The sequence below is a fragment of the Triturus cristatus genome, chromosome 12 (genome assembly GCF_964204655.1).
Source record: "Triturus cristatus chromosome 12, aTriCri1.1, whole genome shotgun sequence".
Classification (NCBI taxonomy): Eukaryota; Metazoa; Chordata; class Amphibia; order Caudata; family Salamandridae; genus Triturus; species Triturus cristatus.
Genome location: NC_140595.1, coordinates 754,201,475 through 754,219,158, shown reverse-complemented (window position 1 = coordinate 754,219,158; position 17,684 = coordinate 754,201,475). Strand labels below are relative to the sequence as shown.

Genomic DNA, 17,684 nt, shown 5'->3' with positions numbered 1-17,684 from the left:
TTGATGTGAGAGCTCATTTTGCACTAAAATATAGTGTGAAGTGTCAGACGTGCATTTCACATAATTTTTCAGAAATTTCAAATATTACGAGAAAGCAAATGACACAATTTTTGCACAACCCTATTTGTGATGTCACATTTCAGAGCTGATTTGAGGTCTCAGTGAAAGCATGCAGTGGGTAGTATCTGCGGTGCAAGTATTATATTACCTTTGTGTCTGCCTCAGTAGGCGAGTAAAGGAGGTCGACCATTTTTGTTGCGTGCACAACGGATGAAGTGTTAGCGGATACTGTTGTTCAATATTAAGGTTCACTGTTGGCAAAATCATCCCTAAACCTTTTGCTTTAACCTCTCCCATTTTTTTAACCCATTGTTTTTGGCTTTAGGACTGTTAATCAGTGCTAAAGTGCTTGTGCTCTCTCCTTTAAACATGGTAAAATTAGCTTACACTTCATTTCACATTTAAGTTACTTATAAGTACCTAGTAAAATGGTAATCTAGGTACCCAAGGCCTGTAAATTAAATGCCACTTGTGGGCCAGCAGCATATATATATTGCCACCCACATAAGTAGCCCTTTAATACATGTGTCAGACCTGCCATTGCAGCTTGTGTGTATAGGTTTACACTCCAATTTTGAAATGGCAAAATAATGCCGAGCCTCATACTCCATTTTAAGACATATCAGTCACTCTAAGAGTAGGCCCTAAATAGCCCATAGGTACATTGTATTTAAGAAATTGGACATGTATTTATAATTTTTACATGTCCTGGTAGTGAAAAACTCCCACATTCGTTTTTTCACTACTGTGAGGCCTACCTCTCCCATAGGATAAAAGTGGATTTACTTATTACATTTAATAAAAGATAACTTTTGTTTGGGAACAGGTAAGAATGTCATGTTTGGTGTCTGATGAATTGCGATTTAAAACCCTCTTACATTGTAAAGTTGCATTTTAATTTATATTCTAAAAATGCTACTTTTAGAAAGTTCAAGGATAACTAGAGCTAGATGCTCGAGACAGGAACTGCACTACCTATGAAACTCTGAAATGAGTATATAACAAAGTTAACGAAACGGGTAGAATGCTTTAGGTGACTAAGAACAGTTGACTTTGCTGTGACAAGTGTATACAACTGTGTTGTCCAAAACCATACAAAATGTGTGATGAAACAATAAATTAAGACTTCTTCTTGCTGAAGTGTTGTTTAATCACACTCCTTCTTGAGGCTTCAAAGTCCAAATTTCAAGTTCATAGAAGAATAATCCAAATCAAATGTAGAATAATATAGCAAAGCTCAATTTGCGTTCCCAATGCATTTCGGGTGAATCTCTCACCCTTCTTCAGGGGTAAACTACAAGCAAAGTAAAATACATATGTTCAATAATGTGTGTGAACAGGAACAAACTTAGAGATGGAAGGGCTCAACGCCACCAAAGAATGTAAAATACTGTGAAGTGGGATAAGTAAGTTGGATGTGTGAACCACATCGCCAGTGATGGTAAACAAGACTGTTGAGGGTTCGGGGAGAAAGAGCGGGCTGTCGAATGCAAGAGTACGAAAAGCTGTGGAACTTTTAGAAAGTTGGCATTTTCTTGTCCTACCCATTTGGTGTCTGCAGCCTGTATCCTGAATCACATGACTATGTGCAGCTGTATTCCTCCCAGACAGCCACACAGTACAGGGCCTGGGTGTTGGCAGGCTGGACCATCCTGACTTGATGAGAGGGGCAGAGTTGTCATCAGCTTACAGGCAAAGTACTTCACAGTAGCCTATTGTGCCTGCAGACAGACTGTGACCAGGGCAGGGAGGCAAGAAATATAAAACACTTTTGTAGGTGGAAGACTCTGGACGTTTCTTCCACTTCAAAGTGGGCACCAGGTATAAAAATAGGACTCTCAGCCCCACTCTCCAGTATGCTCTTGGTCTAATGGATACTGCAGAGGAAGGACTGCCTTGCTGCCAGAAGACTGCCTTGCTGCTTGAGGCCTACCCTGCTGTCTGAGAAGGAAGGCAGGACCTGCACCCTTCATCCCAGGCTACCTGAATGACTCCAATAGTTAGTTAGCTGACTTTTTGTTCTGAGCTACAAGGAGACAACATACTCCAGAGGCCCAGCTGATCTGCTGCACTAGAGCTCTCTGAGCTCTGCTGACCTCTGCTGGTGTGAAATCCTGATCCCCAGGAGGTGACTCACAGGTCCTGGATCCTTGGTGTGGTATCAGTTGAGCTCCTCCTAGAAGAAAAAACAGAGAAATACTGAAGTTTTGGACTCTTCAGGACCTCATTTGGGCCAGTTCACACCAAGATTATGCTCACCCATGCTGACTGCCAACGCGAAGCTCGACTAACTTCGCACTACAACACTGGCAGCCTGCGGTGACAGCCAAAGTGAAGCTCCAGCAGCGACCATCCGCAACTCATGACAAGATCTTCGTGCCATATCGAGGACCATCCGAGATACTCTCCCTGCTTCTCGCAGCCCTCTCCACCATGAACAGAAGTCTTCACGCTGGAATTCAGAATGTAACTTTTTCAGTGGTGCAAGTCTGGTCCCTGAATATGGCTCGCACTCCATCGCTGTTGGCCAGAACTTATGACTTTCTTACATGACCAGATAACTGCAGGCGGTGCTTTGTGCTTTTAAGTGCTATGCTTATTTTTAATCTTTAAAATTACATATCTCCGGTTCCTCTGGTTAGATTTTTGTCATTTTGGTGTCAAATGATTTATTACATTTGACTCTATTTGTCTAAATTAGAGTGGGATTTTTTGTGCGTTGTGTTTTAACTTTATTATTGTTTGAGTGCTGCATAAATACTTAACACATTGGCTCTACGTTAAGCTTGACTGATTTTGTGCCAAGCTACAAGAGGGTTAAGCACAGGTTAATTCAGTGAACTTTTGTGGTTCACCCTGAAAAGTATTTTGGCTGCTGTTTGAGAAGGGCTCGCCCTTCAACCAACAACCCAATTTCTCACACTCATTAACCGAACTCTGAGTAGGTGGGTGAGGAATGGAAGGGTTCCCGCAAGCCATGATTGAGGTACATTACCAGAAACTACTACTCTAGAAAATCTGAATTGAGGTGAATTGGAGGAGGTGTGTGTCAGTGTCTGCACATGACTACTCTTGAGTTCTCTCTTAGTATTTTGCACAGAGTCTACATAACCTGTCTTTGACTTCACTACAAACATTTTATTTGCCCTTTTCTCGTTTACAATATTATAGGTTTACATCCTTAGTTTATCAGTGGCTGCAAGGCATGATCTTTGCCATCGAGGAGATCAACAATAACCCTGACCTGCTGCAAAACATCACCCTGGGATTCGGAATTTATGACTCCTGCAGGGCGCTGCGGAGGGTGCTTGAGGGAACAACGTGGATGCTGACAGGGCAAGAGGAGACCATTGCAAACTACCGGTGCAAGGAGAAACCACCGCTGGTGGGGGTTGTAGGTGACTCTGGGTCCACACGTTCTATGCTAATGGCTCAAGTGTTAGGGCTGTACAGGATCCCGCAGGTGAGTCTTTTTGCGAATCCTACTAGCTTTAATGCGTACTGGACAGTCGCTGTCCCCAAATTGATAGGGTCTCATGACATGGTGAAGTTTGCTTTTTCCGCAGCAGACAGTTAAACAAAAGCATTGGTTTGTGCATTCACCATGTTTTTGATCGATGATCAATATGAGATTCCAGCCTTTTGAATCCCAAGAAGATCTGTCCTGGGTGGGTACAACAAAAGGTTATCCCTGATCCAAGGGTGGCAGGAATTTGCGGCCCATACAAGTGCGACTCACTATTTGGTTGGGAAGCCCTTGGCACGCCCCTTACTAATAGTGACTCGCAAACCTTATTTTGCGAGTCAGTAATTGGTTATCGACTCGTAGAATAGGGTTTGTACATGCCACCACACTTTTCAGCGGTCATAAACGGACCAATTTCTCATTTGCGAGCTATAGAAAGGGTTGTAGATCTGGCCCAAAGAGTGTTGGTGAGCAGGTGTACCGATAGGAAGAACAACTCCAGGCAAAGTGCTTGTTTGCCAATGGTCACCTGGTAATATTTTGCCTTCCTGCAGCTTTTTTCTCACACTTTGTGTCAACAACAGATGAATACTGAAAAAAGGAAGACCCGATCCACAAATTCATTTCCTCAGCTAAGGTCAACAGTGGTGTACAAATGTCATGCTTTTTAAGTGAGCAATTTTGGAGTTTTTAAAAATCAATCCATTCACACATATTACAACAGTAAAGGAGTGAATCAGAATTTAGGGGTGAGAACTGGGTGTTACAGGATGAGAATGTCTTATAAAACAGATGATCAATGAGAACATTGTCAGTTGTTGTTATACACAAACTTCAGACTGCACACATTCCCACCATGGATTCGATTGGAGATTTGTTCCTGTCAAGGACACATCCATCGAATGTATGTGTGAAAAGTTGCTCCGTAGTTTAAAATATTTTCCATGCAGATAAAATAAATATGTGAGCTAATTCATTTGCACTTGACTAGGTACTTTGCATGTCTAAATATACATGGGTGCAGTAATTTAATTTAATTTAATAACGATTTCTAAAGCGCCTGGTGACCCAAGGGCATCCCCGCGCTGTAAGAATTGTGATCCTGTAGAGGGGAAGGGAGAGGAGAGAGACACTTATTGAGGGACTCTATTTCGGGAATAAGTGAGTTTTTAATTTTTTTCGGAATACCATGTAGTTGGGTTCCAGTCTGAGGGGGCGAGGAAGAGCGTTCCATCCAGCAGCTGCTTGAACGGAAAATCGTCGACCTCCTGTACGAGTCCTTTTGAATCTAGGAGTGTTGGCCAGGTTCTCATTCTGGGATCGTAGGGATCTGGGTGCTGTGTAGGGGGTGATCATGTTGCTAAGGATCGCTGGGCCAGATCCGTTGATCAGCTTATGCGTCGTGCACATGGCTTTGAATTGCACCCTTTGGCGCACAGGGAGCCAGTGCAGAGCTTTGAGGGCCGGCTGGGCGGACATTCTGGGGGGGAGGTTGGCTAGCATGCGTGCTGCAGCGTTCTGTGTCCGCTGGAGTTTCGTCAGGGTGGCCTCAGGGGCTCCCAGGTAGACCAAATTGCTGTAGTCTAGGCGAGACAATACCAGTCCCTGGATAAGCAGTTTCCTGGAAGTGGGTGGCAGTAAGGGGAGAATCTTGCGGGTCGTGCGCATAAGCCCGAAGCAGGTGCCCGAAGTTTTAGCTGCTTGTGTCTTCATAGACAGCTCTGGTTCGAGCCACACCCCGAGTGTCTTAATTTCACGTTTCGGGGGGGGAATTTCCCCGAACACGTTGGGCCAGAGTGCTGGGGGGATGGTCGTCCATTGTTTCCCCAGGAGCATCACCTCCGTCTTTGACCCATTAAGTTTTAATGATGAGTTACTCATCCAATTGTGGATTTCTATGAGACAATTGGTCAGGTTTTCTGGGTGGTCAATCAGTTGGGCTAAAGAGACGACCAGCTGAGTGTCGTCGGCATAGCTTACCATTTTTATGTCAAAAGGTGTAACTACGTCCTCAAGGGGGGCCATGTAAGCATTAAAAAGCGTCGGGCTCAGGGAAGAGCCCTGAGGGACACCGCTGGTAAGTGGAAGGGTGGACGAGTGGTGATTGTTGTCCCACACTTGGAACGTGCGTCCTGTGAGGAAGGATTCAATCCAACTGATGTTAAGTGACCCCTCCCCCCATTGTTTTTGAATAGATTCTGCTGGCAAATTTGACTTTGGGCATGGTGGAACTTCTAAACTGTACCCTAAACATGATACAAAATTAGCTACCCCTGTTGGCATAATTAACATTTTAATAAGGACAAAGTAACATAGAGCTTGAATTTTACCAGTGCACTTGTGGACTGCATTGTTCATTTAACCCATCCGCATGTGTGAGCATTTCTTCTGGCATGTTGCTGGAGTCCTGAACTGCTGTGAGCCAAAGCTACAGCAGGCCTATGTCAGAACCTAATTTTTACTTTAATGAAGTCACCTATAATTAGTGCTTTGGAACCCGCAAGATTTAAGTGATAAATGTGAATAAATGTGACATGCTTAAAATGTAATCTGAATAGTCAGTGCAGTGGCAGGATGCTAAAGCTCTTTTAACTGAAAAGGTTTAATAGCTTTTTCTTAGGAAAAAACCTACTTGTGCATATAAATCACAATTTTAAAAGACAGATTAAGAAAATTCAAAACCCTTTGTGCACAAAAGCAATCCTTAAATGCAATATTAATTTTCTATGTGTGATGTCGAATGCATTAAACATAGAAAAAGGAAGTAGCAAGGAGAAATAACTAAATATATTTCTCCTTGTTACGCCTGGGTCTGGGAGGTGGACCATTTTGGGGCAATCCAATGTTTAGTGATCTTGGGAAGTCTTCGATTGTGTCAAAATCCATGCGTGGATGCATGGAAACACCCTTTCTCCGCCCATGGAAAGCCTCCCCGATGCAAAATACTGCAAAGCAGCACTATTCATTGTGTTGTGTCAATTTGTATTTACTAAACCACGCAAAGTGGCTTTGCCTGGCTTAGTGAATCCCAGATAAGGACTTGTGTTGCCTTGCAACTACTTGCAGCACACAAGGACAATGCAAGTTCCTAATGAGTCTGGGCCAAGGTTTTTCAACACTCATTTGCCGAAATTCTGTTTAATCATTTCCATTTCTATGATCATGCTGATTTTTTGATAAACGTCCTTGATTTTCTTCTACAGGTCAGTTATTTTTCAACTAATCCTCTCCTAAGTGACCGAAACCAGTTCCCTTCTTTTTTCCGGACCATCCCTAGTGATGAATTCCAGTCTCTTGGGCTTGCTAAAATAGTAATGTATTTTGGGTGGACTTGGGTAGGTCTCCTGGCTGAAGACAGTGATTATGGTCAACAGGGCATTCAAATAATTAAGCAAGAGCTCATGACAGCTGGTGCTTGTGTTGCTTTCTCTGAGAACATTATCCTCAGCAGGGCTGACAGGAATGCCTTTCACATCGCCCAGGTGATTAGAGATTCAACCGCCACAGCCATTGTGGTCTTTTGCTCTGATACAGATATGGTCATCATTGTGGATGAGATGGTGAGGCATAATGTGACTGGGAAGGTTTTCATCGCCAGCGAGAACTGGTCCACATCTGCCCTCTTGTCTGTAAAGAAGTACTCGGACATCCTCACAGGCACCATTGGGTTTGCCATCCACAGTGGTGAAATGCCAGGATTTGACCAGCATCTCAGAAATGTCAATCCTTCAAAGTATGCCGATGATGTTTTTATTCAAGAATTCTGGGAAGATAGTTTTGGATGTGTCTGGTCTGATCATCAAAATCGCTTGGGTTCCAGGGTTAGCAACATGAAACGGTGCACAGGACATGAGAATCTGAGCAACCTTCCCACGTTTTACAATGCCACATACCAGGGGATCGCCTACAGCACCTACATGGCAGTATATGCCATCGCCACAGCTTTACAGGATCTGGTGTCCTGCAAAAATGATAGAAGTCCTTTCATTCAGAGGAATTGTGCAGATTTATTGGATTTTGAACCATGGCAAGTAAGAATTTGGGCTGAAGCAGAAATAAAGATTGAAATTTGGTTAGTTATATGTATATTTTCTAAACATTTATTTATGTATTTAAATATGATTTATTTGAATTATGGCTTCAGCCAGAAACATATTATAAAGCGGTACATAGCCAAGTAAGAGTGGGGTTGTTAACATATTTTAGATGACATGCAGAATTGTCCTAAGTATGACTCGAGCCTATTGCATAATAGTAATCGTTGCAGATGCACATATCAAATGCTATTTTCATATATTACTAATGGATCATACAGGCATGACAAGTAGATACAGAACTGGGAAATGGGAGGTTGACATTCAATTATTCTGAGTTGCAGATGATGACTAGGCAGCATTACTTTGAGGTAAAAACAAAAAGCTCTGGTTGCAGAAAGTTCTAATTCTAAAGGTAAGCTTCAGAAGTGGGTAGGACCAAATGATACAAGGTGATATAGGTGTAACTAGAAAGTCAAGGTTGATGGATCTTTGATTTCAAGTAGGTGTCTACTTGGATAATAGAGATAGTTTGAAGCCAGGGCATTCACAGCTCTGGAAACAAGTGTCAGTTGCTTTTGTAGGACACGGATGTTGGGGGAAAGTCAGCTGGCGTGGTGGCAGAGGTTGAAGTTTGTGTGGGTTAGTTGTACATATTTCGGGTAACAGAATTTACAACCTTATCTTGGAGGCAATCTAAAAGATTATTACAGTAGTCCAGTATTATTTGTATAGCTGTTTGTCTGTGCTAAATAGTATATTTGAACCTATCTAATATATATTAATTGATTAAAAGTATCCTGCTGTAGCTGTGTTGGTAGTAATGGTCTCCATTTGAATGGATTGTCTGAAGAGAACAAGGTTACTGGCTGTTGAGATGAATTTTAGAACATGAAGGGAAAGCGGAGACCATCAGTTAGAGAAGTTCCAGGTGTTGGTGACGGAAAGAATAGGACCTTGTTGTAATGGAGTAGCATATTAATATGGTATCCAATGTCTAATTGGTGATGCAGTTTGTACTGAATTACTGTAGGTGGGGGTAAAAGTTGTAAAACAGAAAACAATGGATAGTGTCATCTTAAAGGTAATAAGTGAGATGAACAAAGGAGATGGTTTCTGGCACAGACCAGTGGGAGGGCCATTGATACAGGGTTGGGAATGACTTCTATAAGTGTCAGAAATCTGAATGGGAGATTGGAGAGGTAAGGGAAGACGTTGTTTGTGCTAGATCATGATGCCTAGTTAGTGTGGTCAAGAGAAAGAAGAGAAGAGGGGTCTTCAGTGTTGAAGGCTATCATGGGATTGAAACTGAAGACAATTGATTGTGATTTCCACTTGCAATAAAACTGAATGTCTGTGATTTTTAAAAATATTTTTTATTTCATTTTTTTACATGTAAATTTACATACTAATCACCCCATATTGAGGATTTCAGGTTGTGGATGGGTCTAAAAGTGCCCTTCCTTGCCTGAATGCTATAATGAGTAAGCATTAGATAATAATGGAGGGAGGGTTCTGCCACTGAAATAACTTATCTATCGTGTGTATGAGAACATCCTCCTCTATGGAGAGGGAAGGTAGAACTATGGTGAACTTGGTAGGGGGAACAAAGGGGAGGGGAAGGGATATAGTAGGGCCTGCTAACCTGGGACTAGAGTGTCATCTTCAGATAGATGACTGTGGCAGTAGGGGAATGGTCAGATCTAGGTGGGGGTGGGTGAGGGAAGGTCTTCTATCCCACCCATGTAGTGAAAGGATATATCCAGTAACTACAACCCTGAAGAGTTTCAAGGACAGTGGTTCACTCATCTAGTACCATGGTGGAGGGAGAATCGTTTTGTTCTTTGTGAATTGGGATAGAAGCGTATCCCACTTGTGGGCTATAGGTCATCTGCATAGGCCCTTAGTCTCCTCTCTGTGCCGGGCTGCCACCTCTGCCTCAGCCCATTGCCTGACCTCTACTCTTCAAGCTGCACCACTGAGAGGGGTAGAATTCTTAATTCATTCAGCATTATTGCCCATTTCACTAGTGTGAGTAGCAGATCAATAAAGCATGAGACGGTTTTGTATTTTTTCGTGGTCTTTTAAAAATCTCAAGGCTCCTACCTTCAAAATATCTAATTGAGAGTCAGCCAGGGCTGGACTGGCTGTAGCAGGCACCGGGCGTTTCCATTGTGGGCCGCCAGGGTGGGGGCTGGTTTTGGGCCCCTGGGGGGGGGCTGTTTTTGTTACAGGGCGTTTTTTGCAGCATAGCTGCAATATCGGCCCCTGTAACAAAATCGTCTGAAACCGGCCCTGGCAAACAGTTCAGCCACACCCTCAACCCCCGGGGGGCTGGCCAAGCACTTTGCCAGGGCTGGTTTTGGTTCACAGTCCGGCCCTGGAGTTAGCCTGTGATCCCAGAGTGCTTGCAGAACTTCCAGCCAAAAGTGAAAGAGAGTCAGGCAGTCCCATAGCATATGTTTGAGGTCGGCTGCTAAGAAGCCACAATGGGCGCAGGTGTCTGGGGCAGGTGGGAATATACAATAAAGACATGAGGATGAGAGGTAAGCTCTTTGAAGGACTTAAAACTATAACAGGTTGAAGACTGGCATTCACAGGATATCTTGCAGGGGTACACCAGAACCCACACCCACTATTTTTCTTGAAAAGCTCTGCTGAACTTGGCCTCACTTGTTTCCTATAAGCGTTGTAGAGAGACCCTAGTATTAGTCAAAAGTACCTTTGTGACCAAGTTATGAGTCTCTCTACATTACCTAATGTATATAGACAATCAACAAAGACGTTTGTGTTCTGTTCAGTGGCTTCTACTTGCCTTTGGTGCCCCATGAGTCTGCAAATGGAACTATATGTGTAGATTTGGCCTGGATGTAGTTTTTACTTTGTTTGTAAGTCATCAAATATTTGCAGTTGCCCGCTGTGGAACAGATGACTGAGAGTGCAGAGAACTGCACTGTCCCATAATTGCAGGTCTTGTTTAGAGAGAAAGCCTGTGTCCATGGTGAGGCATTATAGGGGAATAAAAGGCACATAGAAGGAGTAGATCTGGGTCGGCCAATGGCCCCTAGATAACACTATAGAGCTACTCGTGTCAAGCTGGGGAGCCATCTTAGTAAGCACACTAATATTGCGGCCACCAACAGTAATTTTCATCTGGCTCAAGGGGGTATAGAGGTCTTCATTACCTCTAATCCATGCCCTACCAATCATTGGGCGAGCCGCTGCAGCTGGGCTGCTAAATAATATAGCTCAAAATTCAGGGCAATCCAATGGGAGCTGTAGTTGCACTTGGATACCCTCCACCGGCAGTTGTGCCATATAGGATCTCCTAGCAATTTATCCAAGTCTCGGAACATCGTTTGACGAGGGATCACCGGAATATTAGCAAAGTGGCATCAGAGGTGGGAGAGCATCACCATTTTTGCCACAGCTAAGCAGCCTTTGACGGATAATGGTAAAGATTTCTGAAAGGAGACTTGGGTCTTCAGGGAGAATACTGCTGCTGTAAGATTCTCATCTAACAGATCTAGTTCATTATGGAAGATTTTGATGCCAAGATATTTGAAGGATCTGTCCTTCTAGCATAATGGGCCATCCTCCTTATCCAGTTGGGTTGGTGGTGCAGAAGGGAGGAGTAGGAACAAGCAAGACTTGGTCCAGCTGAGCTGTAGCCCCGAAAGGGTCCCAACCTGTCAGGAGGTAACCAATGCTCGAAAGGTCCTCAGTGAGGCCATTGAGGAGGGCATCATCCTCATAAAGTGAGATTGAGTGTGTCCCATCTCATAAAGGGATTCCCTAGTACCTCCCTGAAATACAGGCATGATCAGTCAGAGGTTTCATTGCTACAGCAGAGAGTATCAGGGACAGGGGGTACACCTGTCTGGTAGCCCTGCTTACTTGTACAGGATGGGAGATCTGGATTCCTGTGTGAAACTGCACCATCTCCTCTGTGTACAGTAGATGAATCAGCTTAATGGTTCAGACCCCAAAGCCAGAGCTGGTTAAAAAAGTGAACACGCTGCCCCACCAAGGGAGTCAAACACTTTTTCTAAGTCTAATAGTAGGGTGGGGGGTTCAGGATACCATGCGTGTGCTGCCTCCATAACTTAGAACAATCGCTTGATGTTCAGCAACGTACTTCTTTCTGGGACAAAATCACTTTGGTCTGCATGGATTAAGCGGGGGAGGATCTGTTGGATCTGGGTAACATTTTATGTGGGATTTTATAATCTATGTTTAGGATGGCAATCGAACGGTACAATGTTGGGTTTGTTGGAGGTCCTTCCTGGGTTTCAACAGAAAGACCAATAATGCCTCACGGACAGTGTCTGGATTTCGGTCGTCTTCCAACACACTTTCAAACAATTTCACTAATTGGTGCACCAGGGAAGTCATGTATGTTTTGTAGAGGTTTGCTGGGAGTCCGTGTTTCTCTGTGTTTTCTTAGTGGACAGGGCAGTGATAGCCAACCATCATCTGATACATGTTAAGGAAGGCTGCTTGAAGTAATTTCTAATTAGCCAGGCCTGAAGTCGACCAGACCTGCATCCCTCAGAGAGGGATCTGGCAATGTAGGAAACATACTCCAAACAGCACTGTCTTTTACACCAGCTTGGCAATGTCTTTTTGCATCCAAGCTAGGTGAGGACACCATGCGGGGTTCATCAACCACTAGACACTCCTCTGCAATATAGTACCACTCCGCCCACCTAACCTTTCACAGATAATTCTGTGTTTACCTAGGACAGTTCAGATGCAGGACCCTGAATGACCACATTAAAGTCCAATTCCATAGATGGAGAGTAATACAAGCCCTCATTGTGCTCAAAGTATCCCACTATCTGGGTGGACAATGTATCCTGAAAAATCCTGTCTTCAAGAGTCAATGGTTGTAACATCCACATCGGGATTTGGGGAGCGGGTCCTTCCCTAATGAAGTCCCAACAACAAGGGGTTGTGATCTGATAGATCTCAGCCCATGTATTGAAAGGCAGAGCTCCTCCAAACATACTATTCTGTCTAGTCTAATCTATAATCTGATGTATATGCCATTTGCCAAAAGTAATGAGAATAAATCTTGAGGCCCAGGTGTAGATGTATCCAAGGGTCTTAGAGGGCCCAATTCTGAAGATAGGTGGTCAGGATGTGTGCTGTATGGATAGTGGGAGATGTGGCCAGTAGTGAGAGGGACCAGTCTAGGGAGATGTATAGCATGCAATTAAAGTCCCCCCACCCAAGAATACATTGAAGATGTGTCCATTTTGCTAGGAAGGAGGAGAAATGGTAGAAAAAGCTGGGCTGGTCAAAGTGTGGGGCATTCATACTGCCTATTAAGAGGGCTTGACTGTCGGGATAGCCTATAGCAGAATGAAATGGCCTTTTGGGTCAATTTCCTGAGTCTGAACTTAGAAGGGGGTACCTGCCCACATCAACATGCTCCCTCTATCTTTTCTAGAGATGTTCAGCTTCTAGGTGGGTTATGTGTGATTCCTGCAGCAGCGCTATATGGATGTTTATGTGATAGATGTGCATGAATTTTATAGCACCGGGCCGGAGTCTGCATTCCTCTAATACTCCAGGAATGTATCTGAAAGATTTGTGTGGGAACCATTAGATCGCTAAAGTACCTACAAGGTCCCGACCTGGAAGTTTGGAATCCTCCCTCATCTGGATGTGTGGGGCTTTTGGGAAGATTGGGACAAACAGTGTGTTTGGAGGGATATGCCACTCATATCAGTAAAATCTTGAAATAAAACCTAAATTGAAAAACATTGAAGTCAAAGACAATAGAGAAAAAGCTTGACAGCTGTTGTCCAAACCTTAAATGAGCCTCCACAGTAGGGGAACAGGGTGGGCTGTGTTGCTACATATGGAGGTAGGATGGGCTGGGCTCCCCTCAACTGGGACGCATGAGTTCCTGAAGGGGTGCCTGTAGAGACTAGTCCTGGTCCTTTTAGATACCTAGCTGCTGAGATTCTGGTGGTGCCAAAGTACTGTACTCAGATCTCACAGGTACCAATGGAAAACAACACCACCCAGGCTAGCGTGAAGGCAAGTGAGGCTGCCCCTGAGGTTGAATTAACTAGTCAGCCAGGCAGTGGTTCAGAAGAAAATGGGCTTTGACCCTGGAGCAGCAAGGTCAGACTAGAACATCCGCAGTCTGTAAAGTCACATGGGAGGGGCAGTATCCTCTGAGGAGATTGAGGTGGGGGCCTCATCATCATCAGAAACCTACCCAGAGGATTTGGATGTTTGCGTCTCAGGGTCACAGAAAGCTGTGCTGCTATCCAACACAGATCGATAGCCATTTTGTACCTGTTCTGGAGATGGAGCCAAGGAAGTAGGGTGCCCGGGACATCCCTCCTCTAGAGCGGCAGAAGCGCAGTCGCATTCGTAGAGGTGGCTCTCATAGCGGCGTAATGTCAGTAAGTGTATTTTATTTATTTATTTTAAAAGTTTTGTATAGCTCAAACATGACCCCATAGGGTATCAGAGCGCTTTACAGAGAATTGCAACAACCATAAGGTGAGACAAATAAGGCAAAAACAGCAGCAATATACAAAAATAACAACAGGTACGCAAAGGCATATCAATGGAGAGTATCAGAACCGTAACTTTGCAAGATATCATAATTAGGTAGAGGGACATGACAAGGAAGGCAAAGGAACATGTAAGTAGAACACAGCAAAAAGAGTCATTGTAACAATAAATGAGGAGGAGCAGGCCGTTGGGCTGGGAGGACTCGCCAGATCTAGGCTGATATGATGAAAGGCCGAGGCTAAACTTCTAGCTCAGAAAAGTACTCATCAGTAAAGTTTTCACTTCCTTTTGAAGGACACTGTTGATGGAATCAGTCTAGTTGCCATAGGTAGGGAGTTCTAGATTCTCCGGGCAATACCTGAGAAGGATCTATTGTAAGTTTTAATTTGCTTAATTGTTTTTGGTTTAAACAACAATGTACTGGAGCTCCTGGAGGAAGGCGCACTACCTGAAAGTTCTAGCTTTTTTGCAAGGTACAGAGGAGTGTTGAAATGAAGGGCTTTATGGATCATGGAGGCAAGTGTGTGTTGTATCCTTGCCTCGAATGGTAACCAATTTAGAGATTTCAAATCCGGGGAACCGTGGTTGCTTTTCTTGGAGCCTGTGATGAGTCTGGCAGCAGCATTCACAGATGCCCTGAAAGGGGCCAGTCTGTACCTCGGTAGACCGCAGAGGGTCGCACTGCCATATTCCAGCCATGAGATGACTAATGCTTGCACAGCGGACTTGATGTCATCGGGGAAGGAAGGGTTTTAATTTCCTTAGGATGCTCAAATGGAAGTTTTCTCCTTTGGTAGATGTGCTGATGTGATCCTGCATGTTCAAGTTCTTATCCAGCACTATTCCCAGAGATCTCGTTGAGTCTATGATATGTGGTGTGCTTTTGAGAGCGGACAGATTTTTCATATATTTCTTCACGATGGGGGCCTGATTGGGCGGGGAGATAAGGAGAAATTCAGTTTTGAGGGTGTTCAGTTTGAGATGGTTGAAGGTTAACCAGTTCTGGGTTTTGTGCGGGGTTCCATTGAGTGTCTTGATATCGTCAGGAGAAGAGTTTTTCATGTGTAACTGGGTGTCATCTGCATACATGATACTAAATGTTAGATGCTTTGAGGATTTCAGTAAGAGGTTCAATTAATAGGTTGAAGAGTGTGTGTGAGAGAGAGAACTCTTGGGGAACACCCAGAGTGCAAGGACTGGAATTGGAGAGGGTTTGATTGGTTTTAACTCTCTGTGTTGTGTTATGGATAAAAGAGGCAAACCATTTTAGTACTGAGCCAGAGAGCCCCATCCTACGTTCCAGAAGTCTCAGGAGATGGTCATGTTTTACAGTGTCAAAAGCTGTTGAGAGGTTGAGTAGGATTAATAGGCAGGATTCATTCTTGTAAAGCATTTTAAGAGCATCTTCAACTATATAAGCGATGGCTGTTTCGGTGCTGTGGCCCTGATGGAAGCTGGAATTCCTCAATGTGGTTACACAGTTGTAAATGTGATGCAGATTGGGGTGTATAAAATCTCCCTACTTCCACGGATAGAGTAATTTCACAGTTACACACACATACACTCACCATACACTAGGGCCCATTTCACTAACATACCCTCAAATACTCCACCAGCACTGAACCTGTGGAAAGAAAACTCCTAAACTCCTAAACCCCACATCTACACCGAGGTCGATAAGACCTAGCTATTGCAATTGTCATAATCTAAACAATCTATACATCAATAATCAAATAGAGTACTCAATAATTGACATGAAATAATCACCAACACCGTATTTAAAATTATGATTCTTTATCTAAAATTAGTCAAAAGAAATTAATCAGAATAAATCATTTTCTCATAATTACCTATTCTAGCTAAATGTCAGAATGGGTCATCAGGACAAGTCTCTCAGTAGAAATCTCCCAAGTCACCGTCCTCTCAGCATCGATTCTCACCAACGCAGGTTTGGGCATCAAAATCCCGAATGCAATGAACGAACCGAATGCAATGAACGCAGACCCTCTCTAGTCTAGTATATTTATAATGAAACTTGCAATATTAAAGAAACATTAAATGTTTACACATCCGCCGAACCGCTGAGCAGAGCGAGCAGGAAAGGATGTAGCATCGCTACATTTGGAAAATCTCCGCTCAGGAAATCACAAAAATAAAAAGACAGAACAGGAACCAAAAATAAAAATGTATCCTTTAGCAACCACATTTCTTCAGCGATGACACAATGCTCAGAGTTCTTTCTTAACAGTTCCTTTGTCCTCCAAGGCTGTCCAATACATCTGGAAACCTGCCCAGAACTGCTGCTGTCCTCACGGAAAGTTTTAACCAGGCAAGGACTGTGATCAAATGTGTTCAGCAAGGCCTTCTCATCACAAATTCTCACTCGAGGCCAGGCTGCAAACGGCGGACATGTTTGGTTAGGCCAAAATGGACCATCTTAATTAAAAGAGACAAAAACAACGTTACCACAGCATAGTAATTAAACAGTGTTAACCCCACTAATACCCTTATGTGTATGTAATTATCTAGCTTTAGCAACACAGAAAAGCATTAATTCAAAAGTGTTTCGTGCTTAAAATAAACAGCACTCAGCAACGTTTATTTAATAAAACATGCACATTTATTAATAGCAATACGAAAGCATTCCCTCGTGTCGGTTTTCTTCTCATTAGTATGTTGGTAAGTTTAAACATGTACACAAAACAAATAATTAGTGATTATTAATTAGTAATGTTAATCTTATGACAAATACACAAACCAGAGCTTCAAAACCCTATAGATTTTCATTAGAAAATCCTGCTCCAGCAATCCCCCCTTTGGTGATTTTATCACCAAATAACCCAAAAAAAAAAATTTAGTGAAAATTTAGTCCCATTTTAGGAGAAATTGGAAATGTCTTTTTCCTCCTTACACATCACTACACACCAGACACTCTTTCATCATCCCTTTTTGTTTCTAAGTAGACATTCTCCCTTAATTCTTCTAATTCAATTTCTTGTGGTTCTCTTTTCAACCTTTTATTTCTCTTTTCATTGTTTCTTTTAATTAATTTCTTTTTCCCTCCCCTGTTTTTACAACACAAACACACCAATCTCAATATCAATAAAGCAACAATTATACAAGTTAAAGGAAACAATATCTTACCTATAATAGTACTACCTATTTTTGCAATAAAACTTTTAACAGCTATCACCTTATTAGCTATTTTAATCCAGATACTTTCAGCTTCAAGTGGTACTAATTCTTCATGCAAATCAGTAATATTTTTGATATAGACCTTCAGGTCTTTGCTTTCGTCTGGAATGTAAGTGCAACAATGTTGAACTTTCAGCATTCCACAAACTCCACCCTCCTTAGCCAATAGAATATCAAGAGCAAGTCTATTTTGCATAGACATAGCACGTACGGCAATTAGTTCCGTATTCACCAAAAGAAACCCTCCAGCGGTATTTGTCAATAAGCGATCCACCACTGTTGACAGTTTCCGAATCCCATTAGCATTTAAAGAAATTCCCACTGCTGGAATTAAAGCTCCAAAAATGTTACCCACAATTTCAGACCAAGTTTCCCTCTTGAAGCGCATT

The 17,684-nt window shown here is 43.1% G+C and overlaps 1 protein-coding gene across 1 annotated transcript in view; it reads left to right on the top strand.

Moving 5' to 3' along the window:
- Positions 1 to 17,684, top strand: part of LOC146782711 (extracellular calcium-sensing receptor-like) — a 61,057-nt gene that overhangs the window by 18,677 nt on the left and 24,696 nt on the right. The window contains exons 2-3 of the mRNA XM_085637199.1: positions 3,232 to 3,523; positions 6,730 to 7,598. Coding sequence (XP_085493325.1) covers positions 3,266 to 3,523; positions 6,730 to 7,598 — 1,127 coding nt within the window. The 5' untranslated portion in view covers positions 3,232 to 3,265. The remainder of the gene's footprint in view (positions 1 to 3,231; positions 3,524 to 6,729; positions 7,599 to 17,684) is intronic.